This window comes from Lichenostomus cassidix, chromosome 5 (genome assembly GCF_008360975.1).
Source record: "Lichenostomus cassidix isolate B80296 chromosome 5, HeHo_3.0, whole genome shotgun sequence".
Classification (NCBI taxonomy): Eukaryota; Metazoa; Chordata; class Aves; order Passeriformes; family Meliphagidae; genus Lichenostomus; species Lichenostomus cassidix.
Genome location: NC_139486.1, coordinates 47,586,633 through 47,610,417, shown reverse-complemented (window position 1 = coordinate 47,610,417; position 23,785 = coordinate 47,586,633). Strand labels below are relative to the sequence as shown.

The window sequence follows — 23,785 nt, the reverse complement described above, 5'->3', positions numbered from 1 at the left end:
GGGAGGAATCTGATAACCCCAGGGGTCCCATGGCCCCCAGTTGCTCCAGCGTGGCTCCAAGAGCTTTGCAAACTGATCTGTCTCTTACTCTAGATGCAAATGTTGGCAAAATGCAAGAATTGTTCAAATTGTTTTATTTTAGGTCCACGGAATCAAAAACAAAACTCAAGAATTTATTTCTATGGAAAAAATAAGGGGTTTACTTTCTTGCAACTGTATTAATGGCTTTTCATCTCTCCCAGTGGGATTTTACTCTTTAAGAGGTAAACAAACAAACCTAAATTGACCATTAGCTGTAAATAGCCGAAGGAGGAGACTCCAAATTGTTTATATAAAACTCCACCAATGGTTGGACCCACCGTCCGGGTCAAGGGCTGCACTGAGGCGCAAATCCCAAGCATGGCACCTAGGAGAGATGGCAGAGACACATGGGGTGAGAGCAAGTCCTGCTATGGAAAAGCACATGGGATCCCCTTCATCCCTGATGCTACTCCCCTGCAGTAGTAGCAAATCACTTCAAATAATTTCTTGCATTCATTTATAGCAGTCCAATTAGGGTTTGTTCCGGTTAGGGACTCCTGCAGGCATGGGGACCAGTTTCCACCATAAGCCAGTTCAGTTCTTTCCTGAGCAGTCTGGGCAATCAGCACTGCCCAAAAGGCAAGTGGGTGCTCCCACTGCTGTCACCAGGGTCCAGGGATGTCTTTGGTCCCAGAGGATGCTGATCAACGTTGTGCCCGGCAGGGCTGGTAACTACTGCATGGGATTAGGGATGGAGAGGTAATTTCTAGGGTCATGTCTGAGCCTTCCCAGTAAATCACACAGATTCTTCCAATCTCTTAATTACCTGAGTGGGTCCTGTTCCACCCAAGCTACTACTGCCATTTATTCCCTAGTGTGAAACAGAGAAACAGCTCTCTAGCAGGAGTGAGAGCATTCAACCTAACTAGGTCTTTAAGAATAAATAAATAAAACCACAGATAAAGACAGAACCCCCTTGAGATATTCCCCCACCGCCCTTTGCAAAAAGAACGGATATTTCCATTTGGATGGATATGCGAGCCCTTCTCCTGGCTGGGCCGGTTTCCCCTCCAGCAGCCCTCACATTTGCATCCTTAACAGGAACCTGGCGGATGGGGAAGCACCTCCAGTTTGGCAAAGGCAAGGGTTTTTTCCACGTGCAGATGGATGGCCAGGACATCCCCCGGGACACAAGGCAGTCCCACACACACCCAGTATGCTCTTTTGTCCTGCAGTCTTTGTTCAGGACAGCTGTCATGTGCAGAGGAGCAGAAAATACCAGGCCAGCCAGAAAATCATTAGCCCCCAACACTGGAGGAACAGCAAGCTGGCAGCATATTCAATAAACTTGTGCCCATCTATGAAATAATGTTTGCAATTTTTCTTTTACTATCAGTATGATTATTTGGGCTGCTTGCATTAGTTTTCCACTAAAACACACATCACGGTGTTGTCGCCACACACCTGGGAAGGATGAGGAGAACATCGTCCTATATGCAAGAAGATGTGGAGCTGAGCAGGATATTTAACGTGGGCAGCCACGGGGAAATGATCCCCAGCTCCCAGAGAGAACAGGCAGCCAGGTGTTCGCGTAATGCCAGGCAGCGACTGCTGGGCTTTTATCAGCATGCTTAAAATACTTGTGCAATGAGCCCAAGCCAAGGGTGTAACCATGTGGAGAGGGAAATCTCCCAGGAAGCGCTGCCGAGTGCTCCTCCCGCGCATGGGAACACAAAGGCAATGGGTGGGACCTTACCTTGACCCTTTGCCAATGGGAACCATCCCACAACCACCAAACTCTCTGGGCAGGTTTTGCAATTATTTTTTCCCCTCTAGGTATTTGAATTAAATTAATTACTATGTGCAATTGCCAAACTGGCTCTTATGACTGAGGAGGCACTTTTTTCCCTTTCCTTTTTTTTTTTTCTGGAGCAGAAATCCATCCTCTTAAAAGGCCGGGCTCTCCCTCTGCACTTCTCCAACATGTTGCTGAGAAAGATAATTTCTGTTTAATGGGCTTAAATTAGATCCCTCGTGTCAGACGCCCTCGGGCTTTGGGACATTGTAAATCTCAGCTCTGCAGCATGGCCATAGCTCTGTGGCAAAGCTGCACATGTGATGGATCTCATTCAAGGCAAGACCATTAACTGGGACAAGTCACCACGTCAGCAGAAAATTTCCTGCATTGCTTTGCGTGGCTCTACTGACACACATGCTCACCTTCTTTGCCATAGCCATCCCACTTTCTGCACCTTTCCTGCTCTTTTTTCTCCCTCTCCAGCTTTTTTCCCTTCCTTTTCCCCATACCTGGCATGACCTATCCCAGCTGGGAGCCCATCCTCCCCTCCCAGCCCAGACCTCCTCTGCTCCCACAGGTTTCAGGGCTGGGTGCTGGCGGCTCTCCAAGATGGGAGCCTCCTTTACAGCTCACATCCTGTTGCCGTGCTCAGATGATGGTGCTGGCCCAGATCAGCCACACACCCATGGGGCAATCGGGTTTAACCGTGAGGTCACTGTCGCCAGCGGCCGCCTTTGAACACGCAAAGCTCGAGCAAAGCTGGGGGATTCAGTGCCCCGAGCCCTGCCTGGCTGCAAACTCTCCTCCTCATGTTCTGACGCACAAATAAAATCAGGATACATGGGCCCGTTACGCAGCGAGGCTCTGCTGGGCTTCCTGCCTCCCTCCCCCAGGAGCGGGGGGAGGTCTGTGCAGGAACAAGACCTCCATTCTTGGGGAAGGACCAGGGTTGACAAGGAGTGCTTGTGTAAATGCAAGTTCCTCTGGGCTCAGGGCTGCCCGCCCACCAGCTCACACATCCAGCTGAACAGCACGTGTGTGTGGGGCTGAATTTTCTCTTCCTGCCTTTGAAGATGAAGAGAAGGAAAAAAGAAAATCAAAGGGAAACTAATTAAATAATTTCTGCTACCTTTGCTTCTGCGCAAAGCCCCAGCCATGAGCAAAGAGCAAGCGCCAAACTCATCAGCTTTGGAAGGAAGTGACCTTGGATTGGATCTCAAGCAGGCTGATGGGTGCAAGGGATGGTGCTGTGCTACCTCCCACTGCTCCCTTTCCAAGACGCCTATTTAAAATGCAAGGATGGGTGACTCAGTGTCTAGCAAGGGCGGACAGGCTACACTCCTGCAACGCCCCATCCATCCCAGCCTCGTGCTAAGATGGACACCTGAGCTGAGCCCAAACTCCAGCTCCTTCAGAAAGCCTTTTCCTGGCCCAAAGAAAAACCTGCAGGGGCTCTACAGGCCTGGAGCTGACAAACACATCAGGAAAAGACAGCAGTAAGGCTCAAAAGTGATGCTTCCGAAGGCAAATTCTCAATGTGCGATTTCCTCGCATTAACTAAAAGTTGTTGCAAGTGAGTGCTAAGTTTTCTGACACAGGGACAACAAAGCTTTTCCATAAAACCAGATTTCCACGCCCATAGTAAGGGTGTCTAATGTGCCACCAAAAAGCTCTCTTTGCAGAGCCAGTCTCGGGCTCACAGGGGAAGGAGCAGCCTTTAGGCTCCTGTATGGGTGGAGCAGCCTGTGCGGGGTGCCACCCACGGCCAGGGATGGATGGCAGGCATTTTAATAGCTGCATTTCTCTGCGAGACACCCACGCCATCACTGCTGCAGCTGCTGTGGAAAGGCAGCCTGCCGGCTCTGCTGTGTCAGGCATTCCTGCCTTCGCCCCAGCCCCTTCCCTGGTACATCCAAAACAAGAGCAAAACCATTAGATGCCTCTTCCCCCAGAAATGTTGCAAGGAAAGAGCACAGTTCAAAAAGTGAGAGCAGAGACAAGGTGTCCTGCCAGTGCCACCATGCTCTGTGCCAGATTGTCTCTCTGTGGTATGCCCAGTTTTGAGCCAGCTGTAACTCTGCACTTGAAGTAGCACTTGGCATGACATCAGCCCAGGAGGTATGGGCAGGAAAAACCTCCTGGTAGCCCATGGCATCCCCTGATGACCTGCAACCACCCCTGAGCATCTGCACAGCTCTGCAGACTGCCTCCATCCTGCCCTGCCATGCGGAAACCATCCATCCCGCTGAGGCACAGGCTGGCCTAACAACATATGCAAGCAGGAAGCAGGGTGAGGCAACTAAACCCATTTTCCTCTCTGACCAAAGCTTGCCTCTGGGCTCCAAAAGCTAAGCACTGCACTGGTTTTCCTCACAAAACCCCTTTGAGAAGAGCCTGGATGAATTCCAGCTTGGTTGTATGTCCCAAAACCACTTGGTGCCCTTCCCCCCTGGCTCTCCGTCACATGAACATTGCTCCAAGTCATGAAGCAGCAAATTTTCTTCCCAGCTGAGCAGAGGGGATGAGACTCTTCCCAGGGAGGTGAAGACTGGGGATAAGTGGTCCTCCCAGGTAGATATATCCCACTTGAAAATCACAGACTCCCAGCATTTGTAGGAGATGCAGTGGGTCAGCTCTACAAATAAACGACTGAAGTGATTTTCAGAAAAGCTCTTCACCCAGAAGCCTCTTGAAAGTGCTTTATAAACTTCACAAATTCTGCAAATTTTAGCTCCCATTCTTGGGAGGGTCTGCACGAGTTATCTACTCGGACAGCTGCTAGGGAAGACAAAGGGTGCAGACTGGCATCCCAGAAACCCTCAGCTAAAGCATAGACACTTTTGGGTACCTGCTCCGGGAGCAAACCCTGAACGGGCTTCAGCAAAAGGTGTCAAACCGGGTTAAGCCAGCTCCATGCCAGCACAAACTCAGCCAGGCTCCCATGACAATAATGTAGGCATATTTCCTTCATTGGCAGAAATAAAGCCCCAGGTATAAAGATTTAGGTGTCTAATAACACACTTAAAATGTGTGTTAACACAGACAAATACAGTAACTCTGGCTGAAACAAGGCCAAAACAGAGAGAGGGGGGCAATTATTGCATCAGACAAAGCATGTTTGCAAAGAGTAATCCAGAATCCTCTCCTGAGATGCCCTAAGTTAAAAAGTGTGAACATGCAGCCCTCTCTCACACAGTCACAGTGAAGGAGCAGCAATTTTTTTTAACATACTTTGGCGTTCCATGGAAAGGACAGTTTGGAAAAGCCTTCCCTTTCTGTGCCCACCACTATGAATGTCAGCAAGCAGTATGGGACTGGGAGCAGTGAGGTGTGGGATGCTTGCTCAAGGTTGTCCAAGTCCATCCTGTATTAGTCCCACCAGTCCCCATTCATGCACTCTGCTGACACCCTTTGCATGCCCAGCCACATCTGGGTGTTCACCAGGAGTGTGCCCCAGTGCTCCACAGTTGTGGTGGGAACTGGGAAGCACTCGATGGACTCAAAACTGAGAAAATACCAGTCTGATGTTTTTTGATGAGTCTTACCAGTGTCAGAGGAGGGTACAGCCTTGGTGAGGATGCTGTCAGTGATGGTGGCCAGCATGCTGAAGGCAAACACCAGCGGCACTGCAATGATGCAGTAGTGCCACACAGTCCTCATCAGGGCCTAAGGGACAGGACACAACAGACCACAGATCATTAGAGAGAACAAACGGTGACTTTGTGGCAAGAAACAACCTGGAAGGAAATCACAAGTCAAACCCATGGCTTAGGTAAATTGTGGGAGCCGCAAATGATATATGGTGGTGTGGCTTTGCCCATTGCAGGGTCTTGCACAGCCTGCCGTTTGTCTGCCGTGAATTATTCCAAGCATGCGGAGCAAGCGATACCCTACAATCTGGCAGCACGTTTCCCCGGCACTGCTGTGGGTATTTTTAGCATCTGGGAATTAGTGACGTCCCTGCACCCTTCCCCCTGTCTTCTGTCCAACTCCCGAGGAAATGTTGAACAGCAGATGTATGTGGTGTACTTCAGGAAGCTTCCATTACTTATACAAAACAGCCTAGAGAAGGCTTTTTGGTTCATTATCATAAATAATTAAAACTAAACTGAGCCTGTCAAAATAAATGAGCATGGTGCATTATGTAACACTGTACCTTTGGGATTTCTAATCCTGTTCTGCTGCTTCCCCACTAATAAATTCACCAAATTCAGTAATCTGGAATAGGTCTTCTGGCCATGAGTGCACATTAGCGAGCATAATTAGGGAGAGTAATGATTTTGTTATTGCACATATTCTTAGCAGAGACATCCCTCCAGCTGTTTAATACTGAAACAAAAGCGGTGAGGTTCCCTAAGCTGTAGGGCTGGAGCGGCTCCCAGTTCATTCACAAGCCCTGCTGGTCAAATGAATGGATTTCTCTGGGGCATGGAAAGGAAATTCCCCCTTTATTGCAAGTCTCCTGCCCTAACCCGTGTCTCAAGGCATGTTATTGTGGCTGGAAAACACTTCTGTCACTGGTTTAGCCAGAAGTTTCATTCTCTGGAGTTCTCTGTCCTAAGATCTGGTCCCTGCCTCTTGGCTACAGAAGATGGAGGAGCCCAGAGACATTGCTCACTAATGACTTGGAAATGTTGAGGTTTATTCCTAGTTCCCCTCCAGAGTCACACACAGCCAGGTTTTACTCCTCAAAGGGGCTTTTTGCCTGCATTTTGGTTAAGATCTAGGCACTTCTGATTAAGGAACCAGAGAACAAAGACAGAGGAACAGGTATTTGGTACATAAACAAAAAGGAGGAGAGTAATTCCTTGCTAGGGCAAATGTCATTGCAGGACAACATTGTGGAGCTCATAGAAAAAATCAGTTTTAATCCCTCCTGCTTTGTACAAATTCCCTCATGGGCTGGAGCAAGTGAGCAGAAAAGAGGAGAGGCACATCTGTGTCTCCTGTAAAACAAGGGGAAATGGCTCCTTGCTTCACTGGGGCTGAGGGAGAACTGAGCCAGGCAGAGCCCAGTCTTTGCTACTCCTCAGCTGCTGGGTAGTGAGCAGTTTTTTTGAGGTGTGCAGATCTGAAAGCACTTTTTAGGTGAGAGGCAGAACCAGGACTCTCAGCAGACAACTGAAAAAGCAAATGTCTGGGAAATGCAGGCAGCAAGGCAGGATGAGGCACAGCCGTGCCTTCAGACAAAGGGAAAAACTTCCCCATCGCAACTGCCAAGCCCTCCTACAGCCCTGCCCACGCTCTCCCAGCTCACATCTGCAGATCAGACACTGGTTCTTCCCTCCTCTCCTTATCCAGGTGTTATTGCCGAGCTCCCAGCCCACCCCTTCCCTTCTCCAGCTGCCTGTTGCTGGGAACATCCTGCAGCCTCTTCCCAGCTGCAGCCCTGTCTGTCTGCTGCTGCTTGTGCCAGCCTTACAAAAATGCTTCAGCCCACCTCCCCTCCTGGTGATATCAGGATGGGTTCGGGAGTGTCTTTTATTACCAGCTAGCTTTTCTCCTCACTTCCATCCTTCAGGGAGGGGAAATGCTGCGTTTGGTGGCCACATGCTGCAAGGGCACAGCAGGTGGGATGCTCCTCCACCAGCAGCTGCGTGGGATTAAAAGCTTCACCCAATAACTTCTGCATTTGGGGCTGCTGCTGTGACAGCACTCATCCCCACCAAGACAGACAGTCACCCCAGGAGCGGATGTTTTCTTGGCAGCTGCTCAGACAGAGCGCTTTTTAACAAGGCGTCCCGGCAAAGAGGATCACAGCTGCATTAGCCTGTCAATAGTTCTCATGGGAAGTCACTGCTGACCCCTGTCCCCAGGCCCATGCTGTCAGGATGTCCACAGCCCTCCAGGCTTGGCATAATTGCCAATTCCCTTCTCAGCTCTTGGTTCGTCTCTCTGTGCAGCCAATGTGAGCTTTCCTGCACTGGGGCATCTGTACTGCCCCATGTGCCCCTCCACTGCCATTGAGGCTTTCTCTCCTACCTCCACCTGACTCCAGCCTTCCCTGGAGGTCAGCAAGACCTCAGTGCACAAAAGCCATATAACTCATGTTGCTGCTCTGCATGACTCCCATTGGGATTCAGTCCCAGCAGCACCTGCTCTGCACCAGGTTGGGGGTGCTCAGCTCTACAGATGGGCCAGGTCCACCTTGGTCCCACCTAATTGCTCCCACAAATGACGAAAAAACAGTGAGGAGACCTTCAAAGTCCTTCCCAGGCCATGCTCAGGAGCATCAAGAGATGTCCCACATTAAGAGAGCATGTTGATTTCAGCCAAAACAGCATGACACCTTGGAACTGGAAGATACCCTTCCCACACATTCTACACTTGACAGAATCCTTATGAGCCCCAAAATCCCAGGGAGAGGGACCATGCTCCAACTTCAGAGCCAACCTTTCATCTGCAGCCATGCTCCCTTCCCAGCCTCATCTCAGACGTGATTTAGCCTCAGATTAGCTAAGGTGTGTAGGTGCTTCATCTCATCCATGTAGCTGGGAACCACAAACCTCAGCACCCTCCAGGACTTGGCCCTGACCTCCCCACGGCTGTGGTATGATTGTGGGAATGGCACTCATCCCACCTGCAGCAGTGGGAGCACCAGCGTCCTGGCAGCAAGGCTCGAGGCCAAATCCTGCCGGGAATGTTGAAAGGCTGATGCAGCTCTGTTGTCCTTTGGGTCCACCTCACTGATGGGGACTGTGAGGACCTTTCCTCCATCCCCATAGCCTGGGCAGAGCTATCAGTTCCCTGAACATGGCCTATCTGAGCAAACACAGTTCCCAGCAGAGCTGCCTACATCCACTCAATTTTCCAATTACTGTTTGAGATTAGCATCCACCGCTGCCCATGCGGACACAACCAGCAACAGGTAATATCACCTATCCCAAAATGGAGGAACAAAATTATTGCTTTGCTGCCTCCTTCCCCAAACACTCTCGTGCTGGGGAATTAGGCACAAGTAAAGCCCCAGCAGGAGAGTGTACAACCTCCGCTGTCTCGCTGCAATGTACAACTGCAATGATTTTTCCCCACCGTAATCTTCATTTACTTTCTGGGTAGTTCAGGAAATGCAGTCGCTGACAAGACCAGGCCAGGATTTCTGTGCAAATCCAGTGACTCAGGAGGGACTTAGCGAGTTTCTGTGCAAGATTAATACATTTTTTAATCCCCGTAACTATTACTCACACAGCTCTTTATCATGGTTTGGCGCAATGCTGACGTTGAGCACAGCTCTGTTTGCACAGAGGCCCAGGAGAGCTGGTTTCCCCTGTCCTGAAGACCACCAACAGAGCCAGTGGTGGCATTTCCAGGGCCAGATCTGGACACAGACCTTGTGTCACTTATTTAAGGCACCGTGGGTGATTTCACACCCGCCTTACCATGCCTAGTCCCACGCCGGCAAAGACGAAGACGCTGAGTCTGAGCAGGGTCATCTCTGTGCAGTGACGAGTGAGTTTCCCAACAACCAAACCCTGGACAACCTGGGAACGAAATACATAAGCACCATGAAGATTGATGTAATATAATAATTTAAACAAACTCAAAAGAGAACTGCTACTTTCTTCAAGCAAACAGGTTCTCCCATCAGGGTTTTTTTGACAAAATGGACTTCACTGCCACAGTAAATGATTGGATGGCGTGATTTATTATTTCAAGCATTTTACCTTTCATTGTGAGATCCATCCCATCAGCTGGAAATCTTACTTAGTGCATGCCTGGGTTTACCATCACTGCCTACTCACGAGCAGTGACTGAAACTTTCTAAAAATGCTTGCAGATACAAAGTATGTTTTCTAACTTTTTATGTTTTTGTGAAATACAGTTAATACTACGGTCTTCATTCTTGGCAAGTCCTTCCAAAGAAAAACTGTGCATTTATGAGCAGAGGAGGAAAATGTCTGTACTTTCTCTTGCCATTATTTTAAACTATAAATATACAAATTGGGTGGTTCCTAATTTTTAGGCAGGAAACAAGTATGACGGAGATGCTAATATCCAGTCCCAGCAGTACACACAGATGTAAAGGATGGGAACTGGTTCTGCAGATTTTAAATAAAAACTGGGGGAAAGAGGGAGGGAAGGACGAGCAAAATATTAAAATCCCAGAAATTATTTGACTGTTCCAGCACTTTGCAGAGGAAGGATTCTCTCTTTTATTTATCTGTTCAGCATCTCCCATAGCTGAGGTGATGCTGGCCCAAGTGGACACAAGAGGAGAGAGGCTGGAAGAGATCATGGTGAAAACAAAGTCTGACTGACTGCAATACACGGAAGGGACAGATAAGGAATCTACTGAGCTTTCCCTGCCTTGAAAGGGTTTGTTGGATCCAAATGAAAACCCCTCTGACTCGAAAGAAGAGCTCTAGTTCAAAATACCTTGTTTGGTGGGCTTTGTTTCTGTGGCAGTCCATCCTGGAGAAAACTTCAGTGGTCTGCTTGGACCAGGAATGACACTACACTACACTCAACCTTGCTATGTTAGTCCTGTGGAAACCCAAACTCAGCTGAAAGGAAGTGAGTGTGAAATAAATGAGAAAGTAAGTTATTAAACAGAAAGGAAATGTTAATCTGTAATATGCAGTCCAGAAAAAAAAAAGCAGTTAATTCCTAAAGCAAACAAAAAAGAAAAAAAAACCAAAACCCAGAACACTCTCTACCCCAAGCAAATAGTAATAGAGTGAAAATGAAATTGACATAAAGAACAACAGCTACAAAATGAATATATTTCAAACAGCATGCAACTGAATGGAAAACCGTCAAAATTCAACCCTTCACTTTGCCTCAGAGCACAAAGGATCTTTGACACAAGGGCACATCACACCAAGAAGACATTCTGGCTTCTGCCTCCTTTTTGTAATTGTCCCTGCCTTTGGCCAGGGCTTGAGAGCTTGGCTCATGCATGTCCAGCTGCTGTGTGACACTGGCACAGGCCCTGTGTGTCCTTCCCGGGTCATGTCACCTGTCAAGTGGCCTTCAGGATGCTGGTGGACCTGCTGTGGCCCGAGGCTTGGACAATGCATTGGGTGACCTGAGCCATCCTGACCAAAGGCCCTGCCGTGGCCATGAGAGGAGACTGACAGCAGCCCAGCAGCTCCTGCTCCGGGGGTGGGTGGGGAAGACACTGAGTAACTCTTCATTAAGCTGAGTGCTCCAAAAAGGAATAATCGTCATTAACTTTTTGCAACTTCCCAGTCCCTCCTACTGGCTCTCCCCAGCTGGGGCTGTGCTGAGTCACATGGATGGGGGCTGAGCCTTGTCACAGGGCACGGATTGATGCAAGGGTGGCATCACCCCAACCCAGTTCAGCTCTGCTGAGCCATTGGAGGAAAGGAAACGTTTCCCAATTTGCCCAGACTTGAATGGCATATTTAATTGGGATACACCGTGCAGGCACAGCCCAGTCCCTGCCCTTCCTTGAGTCATTAGGGTACATCATCAGCAACAGAGCAGCCCTCTCTGATGGCCATGGGAGCGGCATTCCCAAAAATGTTGCCATCACTGCACGCGAGCTCCTGTGTGAAGGCAGCAAGCACCAGTGCAACAGAGCCAGCCTCTGAGCAGGCAGGGCCTGGAGGTGTGCCGAATGAGCTGTCCCCAGAGTGAGCAGAGCACAGGGATGGTCCTTGTGCCAATGCTGGCATTCCCCGTGGGCTTTCCCATCACTTGGGCTGTGGCAATAGAAGAACGAGGCAAAACATCACTGCTGAATCAACCAGCTTGGCAATGGGACTATTTCCAAGCACAAGCGTATTTCCAAGTCACCTGCTTTCCCCTTGGGGCTGGGCAGCAATCCTTGGGTTGTACAGACTGCAGCCTTCCCATGGGCTATCTGGGCTGCCTGCCTTCCTCCCCAGCATGGGCACTGCTGATCCAGCCATTAGACCCAGGCAGGCAAGGCCCATCATCCTGATTTTGGACACAGAGCCTTGATTTAGGCACTGGATAATGTTTCCAGTCACCAGGAGCTCTGACCTCACTTTCCAGTCTGAATTTAGATCTAAAAACTCATTACTTCCAGCCTGCAATTTTCCCTGAGTGCAGATCCCCTGGGTTGGCATGAGCAGGAACTGCCTGTGCAGGAACATCTGGGAAGATGAAAGTGAAAAATGGTTCATGTGCACTCTCCCATGTAAGATTTTGGACATGTGCTGCCTTTACCAGCAGGTAGCAGGGACATCCCAGATGACTTGGCCATCATCGCTCCCATGGACAAGCTCTGGTAGCTGATAAATGGATTTTATCCTTATTTTTATTCTTACTGGTGTGTTCTGGGCTTTTTCTTTGCACATAAACTCCCCTTGAGATCGCCTGTGATGGGCCTTCCCCTCCTGCATTTCTTTTTGCCTGGATGGTGCTTGCCTTTGTAACCTGACCTCCTTTGAAGTCGGGGAAGAGCCAGTGTACCTGGCTGGAATGCCTTCTGTCATCAATAAACAAAAGAGAGAGGAAATTGTTTGCAAGTGAAATAACAGGCACTGCCTGTGGCTGTGTACACATGTCACAGGAAAAACCAACTCATCTTTTTTTTCCTCCCCCCTCTCCTTCTTTAAAGGCAAATAAGTCTTCCAATAAATGCATAAGAACAGCCAAATCTCTGTTCATCATTTTCTGGATTCACCAAGCTGGGGATTTGTTACACTAGTCCAGCAAATCACGAAGAAAAATATTGTCTGCCTCTATCACTGCTTTTGGTTTCTGGGAAAGCAGCAGTTCCCATTTGCTCAGAAAGGCCCATTACCAATTACAAACTGTTAACCTCTAACAAATTTCAGGAATCCCTTGCAGGATGGAAAGGATTGTTTCTGTTTGAAGGTCCAAGTGCTTGCTTTTGGAAGACTTTTGAAGTATTAGCCTTGCTGCACAGAGCTGCTGCTGAGCTGACTGGCACCTGCAAGAAGCTGACTTCCTCTGATGAGTTTAGAGGAGTTATGCAGATGCTTAGCTGATCCTCTGTGCTCAGAAGACATGGAACTGTTTCTACAGATTCTTCCATCAGCACTGGTTGAAAGCCTGACAGAGCCCAGCAACAAAATAAGTTCCCTTTCACCCTGCAGCTTGGAAATGAAAAGCTGTGAGAAGGTGGGCAAGGCAGACACAGCAGGCCAGATAAGCTGGTACAGCCTTGTAGAGAAGATGCAGGGCCCCATGCCTAGCTCAGATAGTGTGATTCCCATCAGAAGCAGCCTCCCACGCCCTGGACCTGTATCTTGCCTTTGAAATGGTGCCAGCTGGCAGTTCCCAGGGCTGGGCAGGGATGTGCAGGGTGGGCAGCCTCTGGGGACACCACGGGGGTCAGCACAAAGCACGGGGCTGCTCTGCACAGGCTGAACGTGCTGCAAAGCCCTGGCTGGGGGGAAAGGGAGTTGTTTTACTGACAGGCGATGCCAGAAATCGCTTGAGAAGTAGTTCAGGTCTCGTGGAGGAGCAGGAGGGTGGTGGGACTGGAAGGAGAGCTGACGGTGAGGACCAAACTGCTGAAGGCAGCACTTTGCCAAACAGCGGGAAGAGGATGGCGTGTTTTGCAAACTCCAGCCTAATCACTTTCTTTCCCCCTCCAACCCACCCCCCTCCACAGATAGAAATCCTTCAAAGCGAGGAAACTGGAGAACTTTCTGTTTGTTGTTGCAAGGTCCTTTCACAAAGTGGGTTTTCCCCCTAGGCATACCTGGCTGTAATTAAATCCCCGGCTCTTTAATCATCTCTTTTGCTGTGCAGGGAAAAAAAAAGCAAGAGGGACAGACTGGTGATAAGATGATACGAAATGTAAATCTCTCCTCCAGGAATCTCTCTAATCTTTTCAGGATCACTCCGTACCAACTTGTCCCTCCAGAAGCTGCACAGCTAGAGGTGGAGTTTGTATAACAATACAAATTTAAATGCAGTAAATAGAACAGGTATCTTATGATTTCTTGATCCTCAGGGTTATAAATAAGTACCCTTTTGTCCCACCCAGAGTTTTGTTTGGTGCATTTTGCTTTGGGTTTTTGGTTTTTTTTTTGAGAAAAAGTTCTTAAAGGAAAGTTTCCCCCACCCCCTCCCCAAGTTTGAAATCTAAGCATCAGATGTGACTTGAGATATCACCCAGGGACTCCAAGTATTTCACTTGCAGCATTTTCCAAGCCACATACAACACCTGGAAGCTCTCCGTGCTATTGCACTTGCAAACTCAAAAAAAAAAAGAAAAGAAAAAAAAAGAGTCTAGGCCCATTTCTGCCCATTATGCAAAATTAAATTATTTTAAGCCATTATGAACTTAATTATTCTCTGGAGGGAGATTGAATGGCATTTCACACTGCCAGGCATTCGCTGTGAGGGAAATTTCATTCGCATGGCTTCTCAGATGAGAGGACTCTGGAAGCCCAGCCTGGAGGACAGAGGGATTGTATCCCTGTTGGGCTCTCATACCTCCTGCCTGGAGAACTAGCAGTGATCAAAGATGTTTCAAACACATTGTGAGCAAGGGAATCTCTGCAGTGCAGGCTGCCTGGTGCAGACGCAGCTCTCCTGCTCTCTGCCTGCCTCTGCTCATTTTGTTATCTCCCACATGACTTCTCTTCAGCTGGCACAGTCCCAGCTCATCAGACAGCCCCACACTTTCAGGGTGCTTCAAGAATCAGTGCAGAAGCCTGGATTATTTGAATTAGCCCCATATGCTATTTTCATTACCCCATCAGCCCATTCCAGCCTTGGTCATATTCCATTTTTCTTGGTCTTATTCCATTTCCTCATCACACAATTCTTTGTCTCAGGTGATGCCTGCATTAGTGGTGTGTCTAACTAACACCCTCCATCTGCAAAGGGAGCAAACATCTCACCTCCTGCAGGGTCTGTGTTTCTGTGCTGAGTCCCCATGCAAAGAGCTGTTTGAGATAGCAACGACAAAGAACTTGAGTTGCCTACTTACAATTAGATGGGCTCATTCAGAGCCTCTCAAAATCTCCTCTCTAGGTACTCTGCAGCTGGCTTGAATGAGAGGAATGAGGAGAAACACATTCTTACAGTGCATTGGCCACTTCTCACCACAGCAGGTCAAATGAGGTTGGGAAGCTGAAAAACTAGATTAAGCAATTGGAGCATAATATCCTTAGGATGGGAGAGGAGGGCAGGAAGACACCATCACTATTTGAGTCATCTTGGCACTGCTGATCAGGCTGGGAAAGGGAGCTGCAACATCACCTTCGGTAAGAGGAATGTGTTAGTTCTGAGAATATTTAATTTTAAAAAATAGAAACTACAATAACACAAAGAAATATTTTCCCCTAATTTTTGTGATGTTCCCTTCCAGCTATAAAAGTCCTTAAACACTATCCTTTTTCAAGTCCAGGAAGAGATGCAAACACAGGGGAGAGGTTTCCTCTAACAGGAGGGCTCAGGGCAAGTCCAAGAGGATGGGAAAATCCTCACAATGATTTACAGAAAACCAAACTAAGAAATAAAAAAAATCAAAGCTGAGGACCTGGTTGATGAAATTCATTGAAAATTACATTATATTCCTTATGAATAAAGCTATCATTTACTCAGTGAAGTGGGGAAGCCAGTCAGCAGATATTAATCATCATTCACCTATCCAGATCAGTGGAATTTACTTGCACCTTAATCTGCATTTGTATCTCAGTATCAATTCACTGTACAGCTGAAACAAACACATCTGAAATGCCAGCTTAGGCAGAAGGAAGGCACCCAAGCAGCTGTGGGACACAGCAGGACAGAGCCAGCACACTTCTATTCCCTGCATGCTACAGCAACCCAAACAGAAAGAAGCCATAAAACACTAACCCAGACACAATCCGCAAGAGATATCTTTGGGTGGAGACCTGAAAGTAAAGACACAAATTCTAATGTTTTAAAATAATTTAAAAGCCAGACAGTCAGAGTTTAATTTGGTCCAGTTGAGGATCTTGTCCTGCTTAAACCAGAGTAGAATTTGGAACTGCCAGTGATAAAGGGGAAAAAAGAAGTGACAAAGCAGAAAAGAGTGCTTTGCAAGCTCTCAGGAGATGACTTTTCTGTCACCAAAAATCAGGTGTCCTGGGCTTTTAAAAAGAATAGAGTGGATTTTATCCCGTTTCCATTTTGGTGTTCTGACAGCAAACCTCAAAGCACCAACATGAAGAAAAGATTGTACCCTATGACCACTTGACTCCTACATTTCTGTTGTCCAGAGCCATCCACTGTAGAATGTGCACAGCAACATGGATAGAAACTGCATGGATGGATGAAAGAAGACTGCCTGGCTGATAAAAGCCAGTTTCTGTGTCAAATGTCCTAAGGCAAAGTCTCCCCAGCAAAGCAGATGCTGCACCTGAGCCTGCAGGCCTGTGCTGGGCTGGATCATGGCAACAGGCATGATTGGCCTCTGTGGGATGAAACTCTGTGACTATGGGAAGGGTCAGGTCCCTGGTTAGCACTGGCATCTGATTATCCATTAGGAAGCAGAGTGGATGCTGTAATTCCCGTATCTTCCAGGGCTGTGTGTCTGTGTGGGGTGCCCCAGCAGGGCAGAGGAGGTAACCTTATCTCCAGCAGTTTCAGCCAAACTAACCTGGGGAACAATAGCAGTGAAGGCAGACAGATATTCCAGACATAACAGCAGTGTCCTCAAGACAGATATCCTGGACCTAACAGCAGCGCCCAGGCTCCATTTAGCAACACAAAGCCACTCCTTACAAGTGCTATTGCTGCCCACGTTACCCAACACTAAACAGGCACACCACAGCCATGCTGCAACTCCAAATTCTATTTCAGTGTAGACATATGTAACAGGGATTTAACTGATATGTCTCCTGTTAAAAGCCCAGCTGTGGGGAGTCCTCCTGCATTCAAATGGGGAAGAAGATATGGGACAGTGACTTGGCCCCTCTAACACCTGAGTGATTCCTGCAGATCCTGGTCTAGGAGGCAGCATACAAGGCTAACACAGGGAAAGCCCCTGAAAGCAGTGGAGTTTGGGTCAGAAGCTTGTTTGGAAAGCAGCTGCTCAGCACCTCACTTTTCATGGTGTTTCCATACTGTGGACCAGCAAACTGCTTTTCTTTCCAATGAGGCTGAATGGGACTGCATCCAGCTGGTTGGAGATGTTCACAGAACCAAGAGCCAACTAGTCCAAAGGCATCCTCACAGGAGGGACATGGCAAAGGCATCATCTCCTCAGCTCCAGCTAGTTTACTCTGCAGAATCCAGCTGCTGATGTGCAGCCATGCCCATCAGCTGCCCTACCAGGATGCCCAGATTTGGTGAGACCAGGCCAGAGCCCAAGTGACTGGCAACACCATGTCAAATCCAAATCACAAGGGAAGCAACTTCAGCTGGCATTCCCCAAATGAGAAGCTCCTCCAGATCCCACAGGAACTCTGTGGCAATGCCCAGGAAATGAAGAGGATTTAATAACAAGACCACTCTCCTCCAGGATATTGCTTAACTCGCATTCCTACCTTGGGGCTTAGTTATAACCATCTGCTGCTCTTTCTGCAAAATCATTAAGCCTCTTTCTCCGTAAGAAACGCTCTGCTGTAACACAACATTCTATATTTTTGACCCTGTTACTGCCTAATTCAGCTGACTTTTCCCTTTTACCCGTTTTGGTAGTCTCCTACCCATGTTCCATCACCCACCTTTCTGTGCTTTGTTTTGGATTTTTTTTTTCCTTTTCAGAAGCTTGCTGTGCTTGTTTCCATGCAGCAGAAACAAGTTCTTCTACACTGAAGGGATCTGTGAAAACACCAGTAAGATTGCCTACTTTCCTGAGTGTACAGGGTGCTACTCTGTAAATGTAAATCAACTAACCTGCACCAGGAAAAACCTTAGCCAAGGCACTTTAGCTTCAATGTAAGTTTTGTTACAAAAACCAGTATAACCCAGATGAGTCCAAGGAAATTTTAGCTCTACAGCTTAAAGATCCACAAAGAGGGACAAGGGGAAGAAAGCTTTCAGGACATTCCTTGCTCCAATTTCTTCCCATTCCAAGGAACAGAATAAATTAAAAGTCACTTCTCGTTTTGAAGCCAAATTCCCTATGGCAGGGCTAGGATCTGCCTGTCAACAATGCACCTGGATTTGGAAGGGCATGTCTCCAGAAGGTAGTGAATTAGGTAGCAGTGTGACAAGCTAATCTGTCTACGAGGGGGACTTGCACTTCACTCACCATTTGAAGGACACCAAAATATGACATCAGATATCCAGACTCCACTGCTTCCAAGCCAAAGAAATCCATAGAGATGATGGAAAACATAATCATGAACAAACCTGGAGGGAGGGTTAATGCAAAGAGTACATCAATATACTTGCACTGTATGTAGTAGCCCAGACCCTGCTCCCAATCACCACCAGTACAAGCCAGTAACTCTCTCTGGGTTTGCCAGCACTGGGTATAAACATGAGCAGAATCCTATTCAAAGTCATTGTAGTAATTTAATCTTTAAATGTTAACTTTTTTATCCCCCTTACTTTCATCTTTAAATAATGTGACTATGTAGGCTGTAGTTTCAGCTGTTAATTATAAACTGGTAAATATTTGTATCACCGAAGCCAGGCTAACCATTAAGACAGCAAGAAAACATTTGTTCAGACAAGACTGTAACCATAAAAATAATCTGATTGGATTCCTCGCCCCTTTTGCCTGACTTCAGATATTCACCATGGGGAACAGCCCAGTGACATCAGCCAAAATGCAATGGTTTCACTGCACACCTCTGCAGTGATGTCAGTGGCACGTGAAAAATGTCTTGTGTGGACTGATAGTGGTGTCAACATAAGCAGTCAGGAAAGTAGGGACAGAAAGTAGAGCACAGACCATGTTTGCCTTTCAACTGAAGCCATTTTTGGAAAGTGTAACAGAGAAGGTTCACACAATCTCGAATAAAAATACAATAGTGTGCATTTCCCCCACTGCCAAACACACACAAATACAGACGTGCTTACACATGCTCCCATCCTACACAGGGAGCCATCAAATCAAAAATATTATGACAAAACACTGCACTTCAAGTGTGTGTGGGGTAAGAGTCTGCTGCTTTCCTTAGTGTCTTGTGCACTGAGATGGACCAAGACAGTAGGAAATTGGGGCTCTCTGTGTGTGAAGAACCCCACAATGTGCCTGTTGGAGAGCACTGATCCTACTGGGGAGAGAAGAAGAGCCAGATGACCTTTAATGGTCCTGCCTTTCCTTGTAGGATCCTCTGAGTTACAAAGACTGGGTAAAAAGGGAGTTATATTCCTCTCCTTTCTGAAAAAAAAAGAGTCCAGGAGGCAATGTGCAAGGATGAAGAAGACAGCTGGTGGCCTGGCAAAGTGACATGGCATGGGAAGGATTTGGCAGCTTGTCCTGGAAGGATGAAGAGAGTGATTCCAAATTGCTGGTTAACGCTCTGTGGAGGACTCACTCCTTAACAAACAAGCACAACTCCACTGCATCCAGCAGCCCAACCCCAGCACTACCAGTGCAGCACCTGCAGCAACAAGGACCTCCCTCCAAGCACCCCAAGCCTTTGCCTGGAGGCAGCACCACCCTCCCAGCCCAGGACCTGCCACAAAGCCTTCCTGAACCCCACCAGAGACACGTCCTCCCCCCTTAATGGGAGTAGCTGCACCCTAGTTGGCCCCACGGCTTTGGGGGAGAGGGATGGGGGGCAGGAAGGGCACCCTGCTCTTCTGCTTTCCAGCTCTTTGGAGAAGGTGCCTGGGAGCTGGGGCTCATGAAGCTCCATGGCTTCACCACTCCCCTCCATGGAGAGCAGCCGTTGTTACTCAGTTCCTTTGAAATCGCTCTCAGCTCAAGCCAGCTTAAGGTAACATGCAAATCCCAGTATTTACTCACAACACCCAAATCAGGCAGCAGGGTTGCACATGTTTATAAAAGCCACACGTGAAGAAATGAAAGAAAAACCACACTTGGTTTCACTTGTAGGCAGATTAGATTGGAGCAGGCGCTCGCCCTTCATCCTGCACCCCACTGCAGGTACCACCTAGGAGGGGCTCGACCTTCCTACATGCCTGGTGCTTCTTCCTGGTGCTTCACTCCAGCTCCTCTCCCCTTTGAAGTCCCTCATCAAGTTAAGATAGATTTGGATCTTTCTCCTCCAAAGAAGCTGCTTGCTTTCAGAGCAGGCGAATAGGCTGTGCTCTTTAATTAGAATTATACATTGCACAGCTCCCCTGGAGATGCAAAGCTCTCATTTTCAGATGGGTGTCACCCCCTGTGCCTGCATGGTCCGCTAAAGTGACCTGGAGAAGGAAGACTCCCTTGTCCCTCTTCTATCAGCAGCTAAGGGGGTTTTTCCCATTGGTAACACATTTCTTAGTAAAACCCACCAGGTGAGCCCCAGATTGAACTACAAAAAGATGCTGTGCTCATTGGAACAAGCATTTCTTACAAAGATCTCAGCAGGTTCCCAGCTGGGTAGCCTGCAGGTCTGCTGAGTGCAGCCACATAAATAATGATAAGCCTCAATCCATGCTGAGAGGCTCAACATGAAAAAAAAAAAAGGAAAATGGCATAAAATACCCTCAAAAACCTTGCCTTTTTTGAGAAGGTCTAAGAAAGTGGTGAACTCCTTAGAAAACCTGGCATCAGTGGGCTGAGTAGCAAGGGTTATGCAGAAGAAGGCAGAGAAATAATTTGTGAGATGCAATGACGATGAAAAAAAGCACCAAGGAAAATCAGGAGTGCAAAGTCTATTTAAAAAAAAAAAAAAAAAAAGAAAAGCAAAAAAAAAGCAAAAAAAAAGCAAAAAAAAAAAAGCTGTAACATGTCTAAAAGCAGCCTGTGGTTTTGCAGGGCCAGCTTAGCAATCCTTGCTGCAAGGATTGGTGTGAGAAGGCAAGAACAGCCGCTGGGAGCTCATCCCAGCCCTCCTACGCTGGACTGAAATTGTGATGGGATGCAGAGCCCTAGGGCTCACTACAAAACCCTGTTCCACACGTGAAAGAAAATCCTTTAAAAATTGGAATGCAGGTGCTAAAGCAATCATGTTGAAACCAGGTTTTCCAAAGGGATTAGGCAGCCAAAGATTCATACAAGCAGCTATTTATCAGTATTTTCAAGGCCCTGGTGATTTCTTGTCAGTGAGAGTTATGCTGGATATTTTTATCCTCTTGTTTTTCTTTCTGTCTACCATCTACCACAATGCAATGAGGCTCTCTTTTCCCAGGTCAGCTGAGAAGGTAACTGGGCTGTGCTGGAGCTGCCTGCTGCCTATCCAGTCCCTGGCAGCTGCTTTCCTGGGAGAGGCACTGAGCCCAAGCCTCTGCTTTTATGCCACACAGGGAGGAGGTCCCCAGCCCTGCAGCCCTCCCGGGGAGGTTCTTTCGGTCTCAAACAAGCTAATTTTAGACAACAATGAGACCCATAAGGAACAAAAGATTTTCTTTGCTGTATATCACAATCTTGTTTACAAAGTAAATAGAGAATGGCCTGTAATTTGGGCAATCTAATTAATTATACGGTTGCAGCCTGGAGATGAAAGGTAAATGAGCTCATGAGGAGCTCAGCCTCAGCTGCAGAGAATTAGTGATGGCCAGATCCCCTCTCAGCTGCCATCAGTTGATCAGTCCCCTGAAGTGAAGAGGGACCTGCAAAGAGAAGTCACTAGGATTTTAATGACTCCTCACTGTGGTGCAAGTGCTACCCTTGCAGCAGGGATGCCTCAAGTGAACCCTATCCTACCCTTACAGAAATACTCCCAGGCACTCAGTGACAGACTATGAGGCTGCCTTCAATCCCAGCTTCACTGCCTCCATCCTCTTTGCCTAGAAATTGCCTTGCAGTTTTGGGCAGGAGATGTTTATTTCGGTTGGGTGAGCATTTTTGCTTTGCACGGAGAAAGAAGAATGGATTCTGTAACAGGCAGGAATTTGCATTTCGGCAGGAATGACTAAAGCAAAGTGCATTTTGCCTGGCCTTTGGAAAAAGAGCACACAGGAAATTACTGTGCAGATCTCACATGGATGCAGTCTCAAGCATTTTTAACAGAGACATGAATGCTACTTTAAGATGAGAAATGAACCAAAATCAGCTAAGAAAACCCTCTTAAAACATCTGTCTCATTCTGTGAAGTGCTGTCATTTTATACACTTTTTAGAGTTTTACAGTTTTAAAAGTTTAGCTTCTTAAGAACCAAAAAATTGCACTATTAGGTCAAGACAGCAGTGGATTGAGACTGTCTCCTGGCTCCAATGGCATGGGTAGGACCAGCTGGCATTACTGATCTCAGCCAGGGTCAGCTACACACAACCAGTGAAATAAAAACAGAAATCCTTTACTTCCCTGCATGTTATTCTACAACTCCAGTTGGACTTGTTCCCCCAGAGACATAGCAAGGAATAACAGATGAGCCTGACCAAGCCCAGGAATGCCACCCCCTTCCGATTCAGCCACACTCCACAGCCAAATTTACTTTCATTTATAAACTGAATTTACAGTTTACAAATTAGAATTTAATTTGTAAATCATGCTTCATGTTATTTGAACTTCAAGGGCTTCTCCAGACAAAAATTAATTGGAAAAAGATGCAAAATCTAAAAGCTAGGGTGCTTCAAGTCCCCTCCTAGGATCTCTGTTTGGAAGGGAAGTGCCTTAGTTTGTTCAGATGCATGATCACATGTGTTACGATGTGCACAAAACTCAGTCCTTGAAATAATCATGAAGGGAAACTGTGCTTTTGGGTTTGACTGAGAAAAGAGCCACGAAGGCTTTGTGTGTGGAAGGGCAGAGAACATCATCCTGTCCTTATACATCACTGACAAGAATGACAGGCAGCTTGTCTCTACTCAGGTGTGTGGGGAAAGAAGGTAGTGGGTAGGCAGGACTGAAGATTATTAAATTGTGGCCAAGGATATGTAGTCAGGAAAATAGGGAGGCATGGACCATGCCAGGACAGCAACTGACTCAAAGGAATTAGGCAAACAGATGGGTTTGGGAAAGGTTTGTGGGAGCAGCGGGTTCCTGCCAAGACACAAAAACCCCAGCAGAATATATAAGGAAGAGAAAAACAAGTACCAACATCAATGTGCAAGGGAAGAAATATGCTGTGGGCTCCTCCATGTGCAGCCTGACCCTCTCATCCACCAATTATTTTTAGTAGCTGGGAAAAAGGTTAGGATACACATACACTGTAAAATCACCAAGTAAAATCAGGAAGGACCTCAGTTTTTCTGGCAGAGGACAAATTATTTTCTTCTGCTTTGAAGAGCTTACAGCCCAAAGAGAAATGACAAACAAGAGGAAAAAACATTTTCAGTGCAGGGGATGGAGAGATTAAGTGATTTTCCAAAAGCCCCAGATGCAGCCTGTGACAAGTAGTGTGTTTGACATTAAGTCCCAGGGGTCTGACCCTGTGTAGCTGAGACTATCTGAAAGCATCCAACATCAAGTCAGAAGGTGAATCCTCACTGCTCTACGACCAAAGGTAACATGCTTTCAGTAACTTGAGACAAGGCTGGTCTACAGTGTGTGTCACCCTATGTTAAATCCATCAGCAGTCATGAGTAATGGGTGAGATTTACCTATGGGAAGTCCAGCAAAGACTTTGACTAGGAAAACTTCCATTACTCCCGGAAACTTCATCAGACGCAGGATTTCTCTGATGCTAAACAAGCTGCCAGACTGTGATGTGCCTGCAGAAGATGCCATTGGTTAATACTCTGTTTACACCATACATGTTAAGGGTAGAAAGTAAGAAACTCTGAGAGTCTGCTCAGGTTCACCAGCCAAAAGGCACATCTCTGCTGCAGCAGCTTTGTGCCGATGGCAGGAGGCTGGGAGCTGCTGCCAGGTCTGCATGTTGAGGAATCCTCTGAGACAGTGGGGTTGCCTCCCCTGTCAGACCAAACTAATCCCAGCAAGGAGCCCACAGTCACCTTTTCTGAATGCATGTCAAGCACTGGGCTGGAGGATTGCAACTCTACATGGCAGAGTGATCATTATATTCAGAATAATATATTATTGCTTCCACAAGCACAGCCTAGACATTG

General features: G+C 47.4%; 1 protein-coding gene across 3 annotated transcripts in view; it reads right to left on the bottom strand.

Moving 5' to 3' along the window:
• Nucleotides 1-118: 118 nt before the first annotated feature.
• The window catches only part of SLC67A1 (solute carrier family 67 member 1), a 57,704-nt gene continuing 34,037 nt past the window's right edge, over nucleotides 119-23,785 (bottom strand). The window contains exons 6-10 of one of the 3 annotated variants that reach the window (XM_085062901.1): nucleotides 23,318-23,428; nucleotides 17,961-18,061; nucleotides 9,199-9,300; nucleotides 5,365-5,485; nucleotides 119-406 (exon numbers count right to left, since the gene is read on the bottom strand). In XM_085062901.1, the coding sequence (XP_084919027.1) occupies nucleotides 219-406; nucleotides 5,365-5,485; nucleotides 9,199-9,300; nucleotides 17,961-18,061; nucleotides 23,318-23,428 (623 nt within the window). In that variant the 3' untranslated portion in view covers nucleotides 119-218. Of the gene's footprint in view, nucleotides 407-2,434; nucleotides 2,885-5,364; nucleotides 5,486-9,198; nucleotides 9,301-17,960; nucleotides 18,062-23,317; nucleotides 23,429-23,785 lie in introns of those variants that run through there. The other 2 variants (XM_085062900.1, XM_085062899.1) reach the window with 2 other exon arrangements.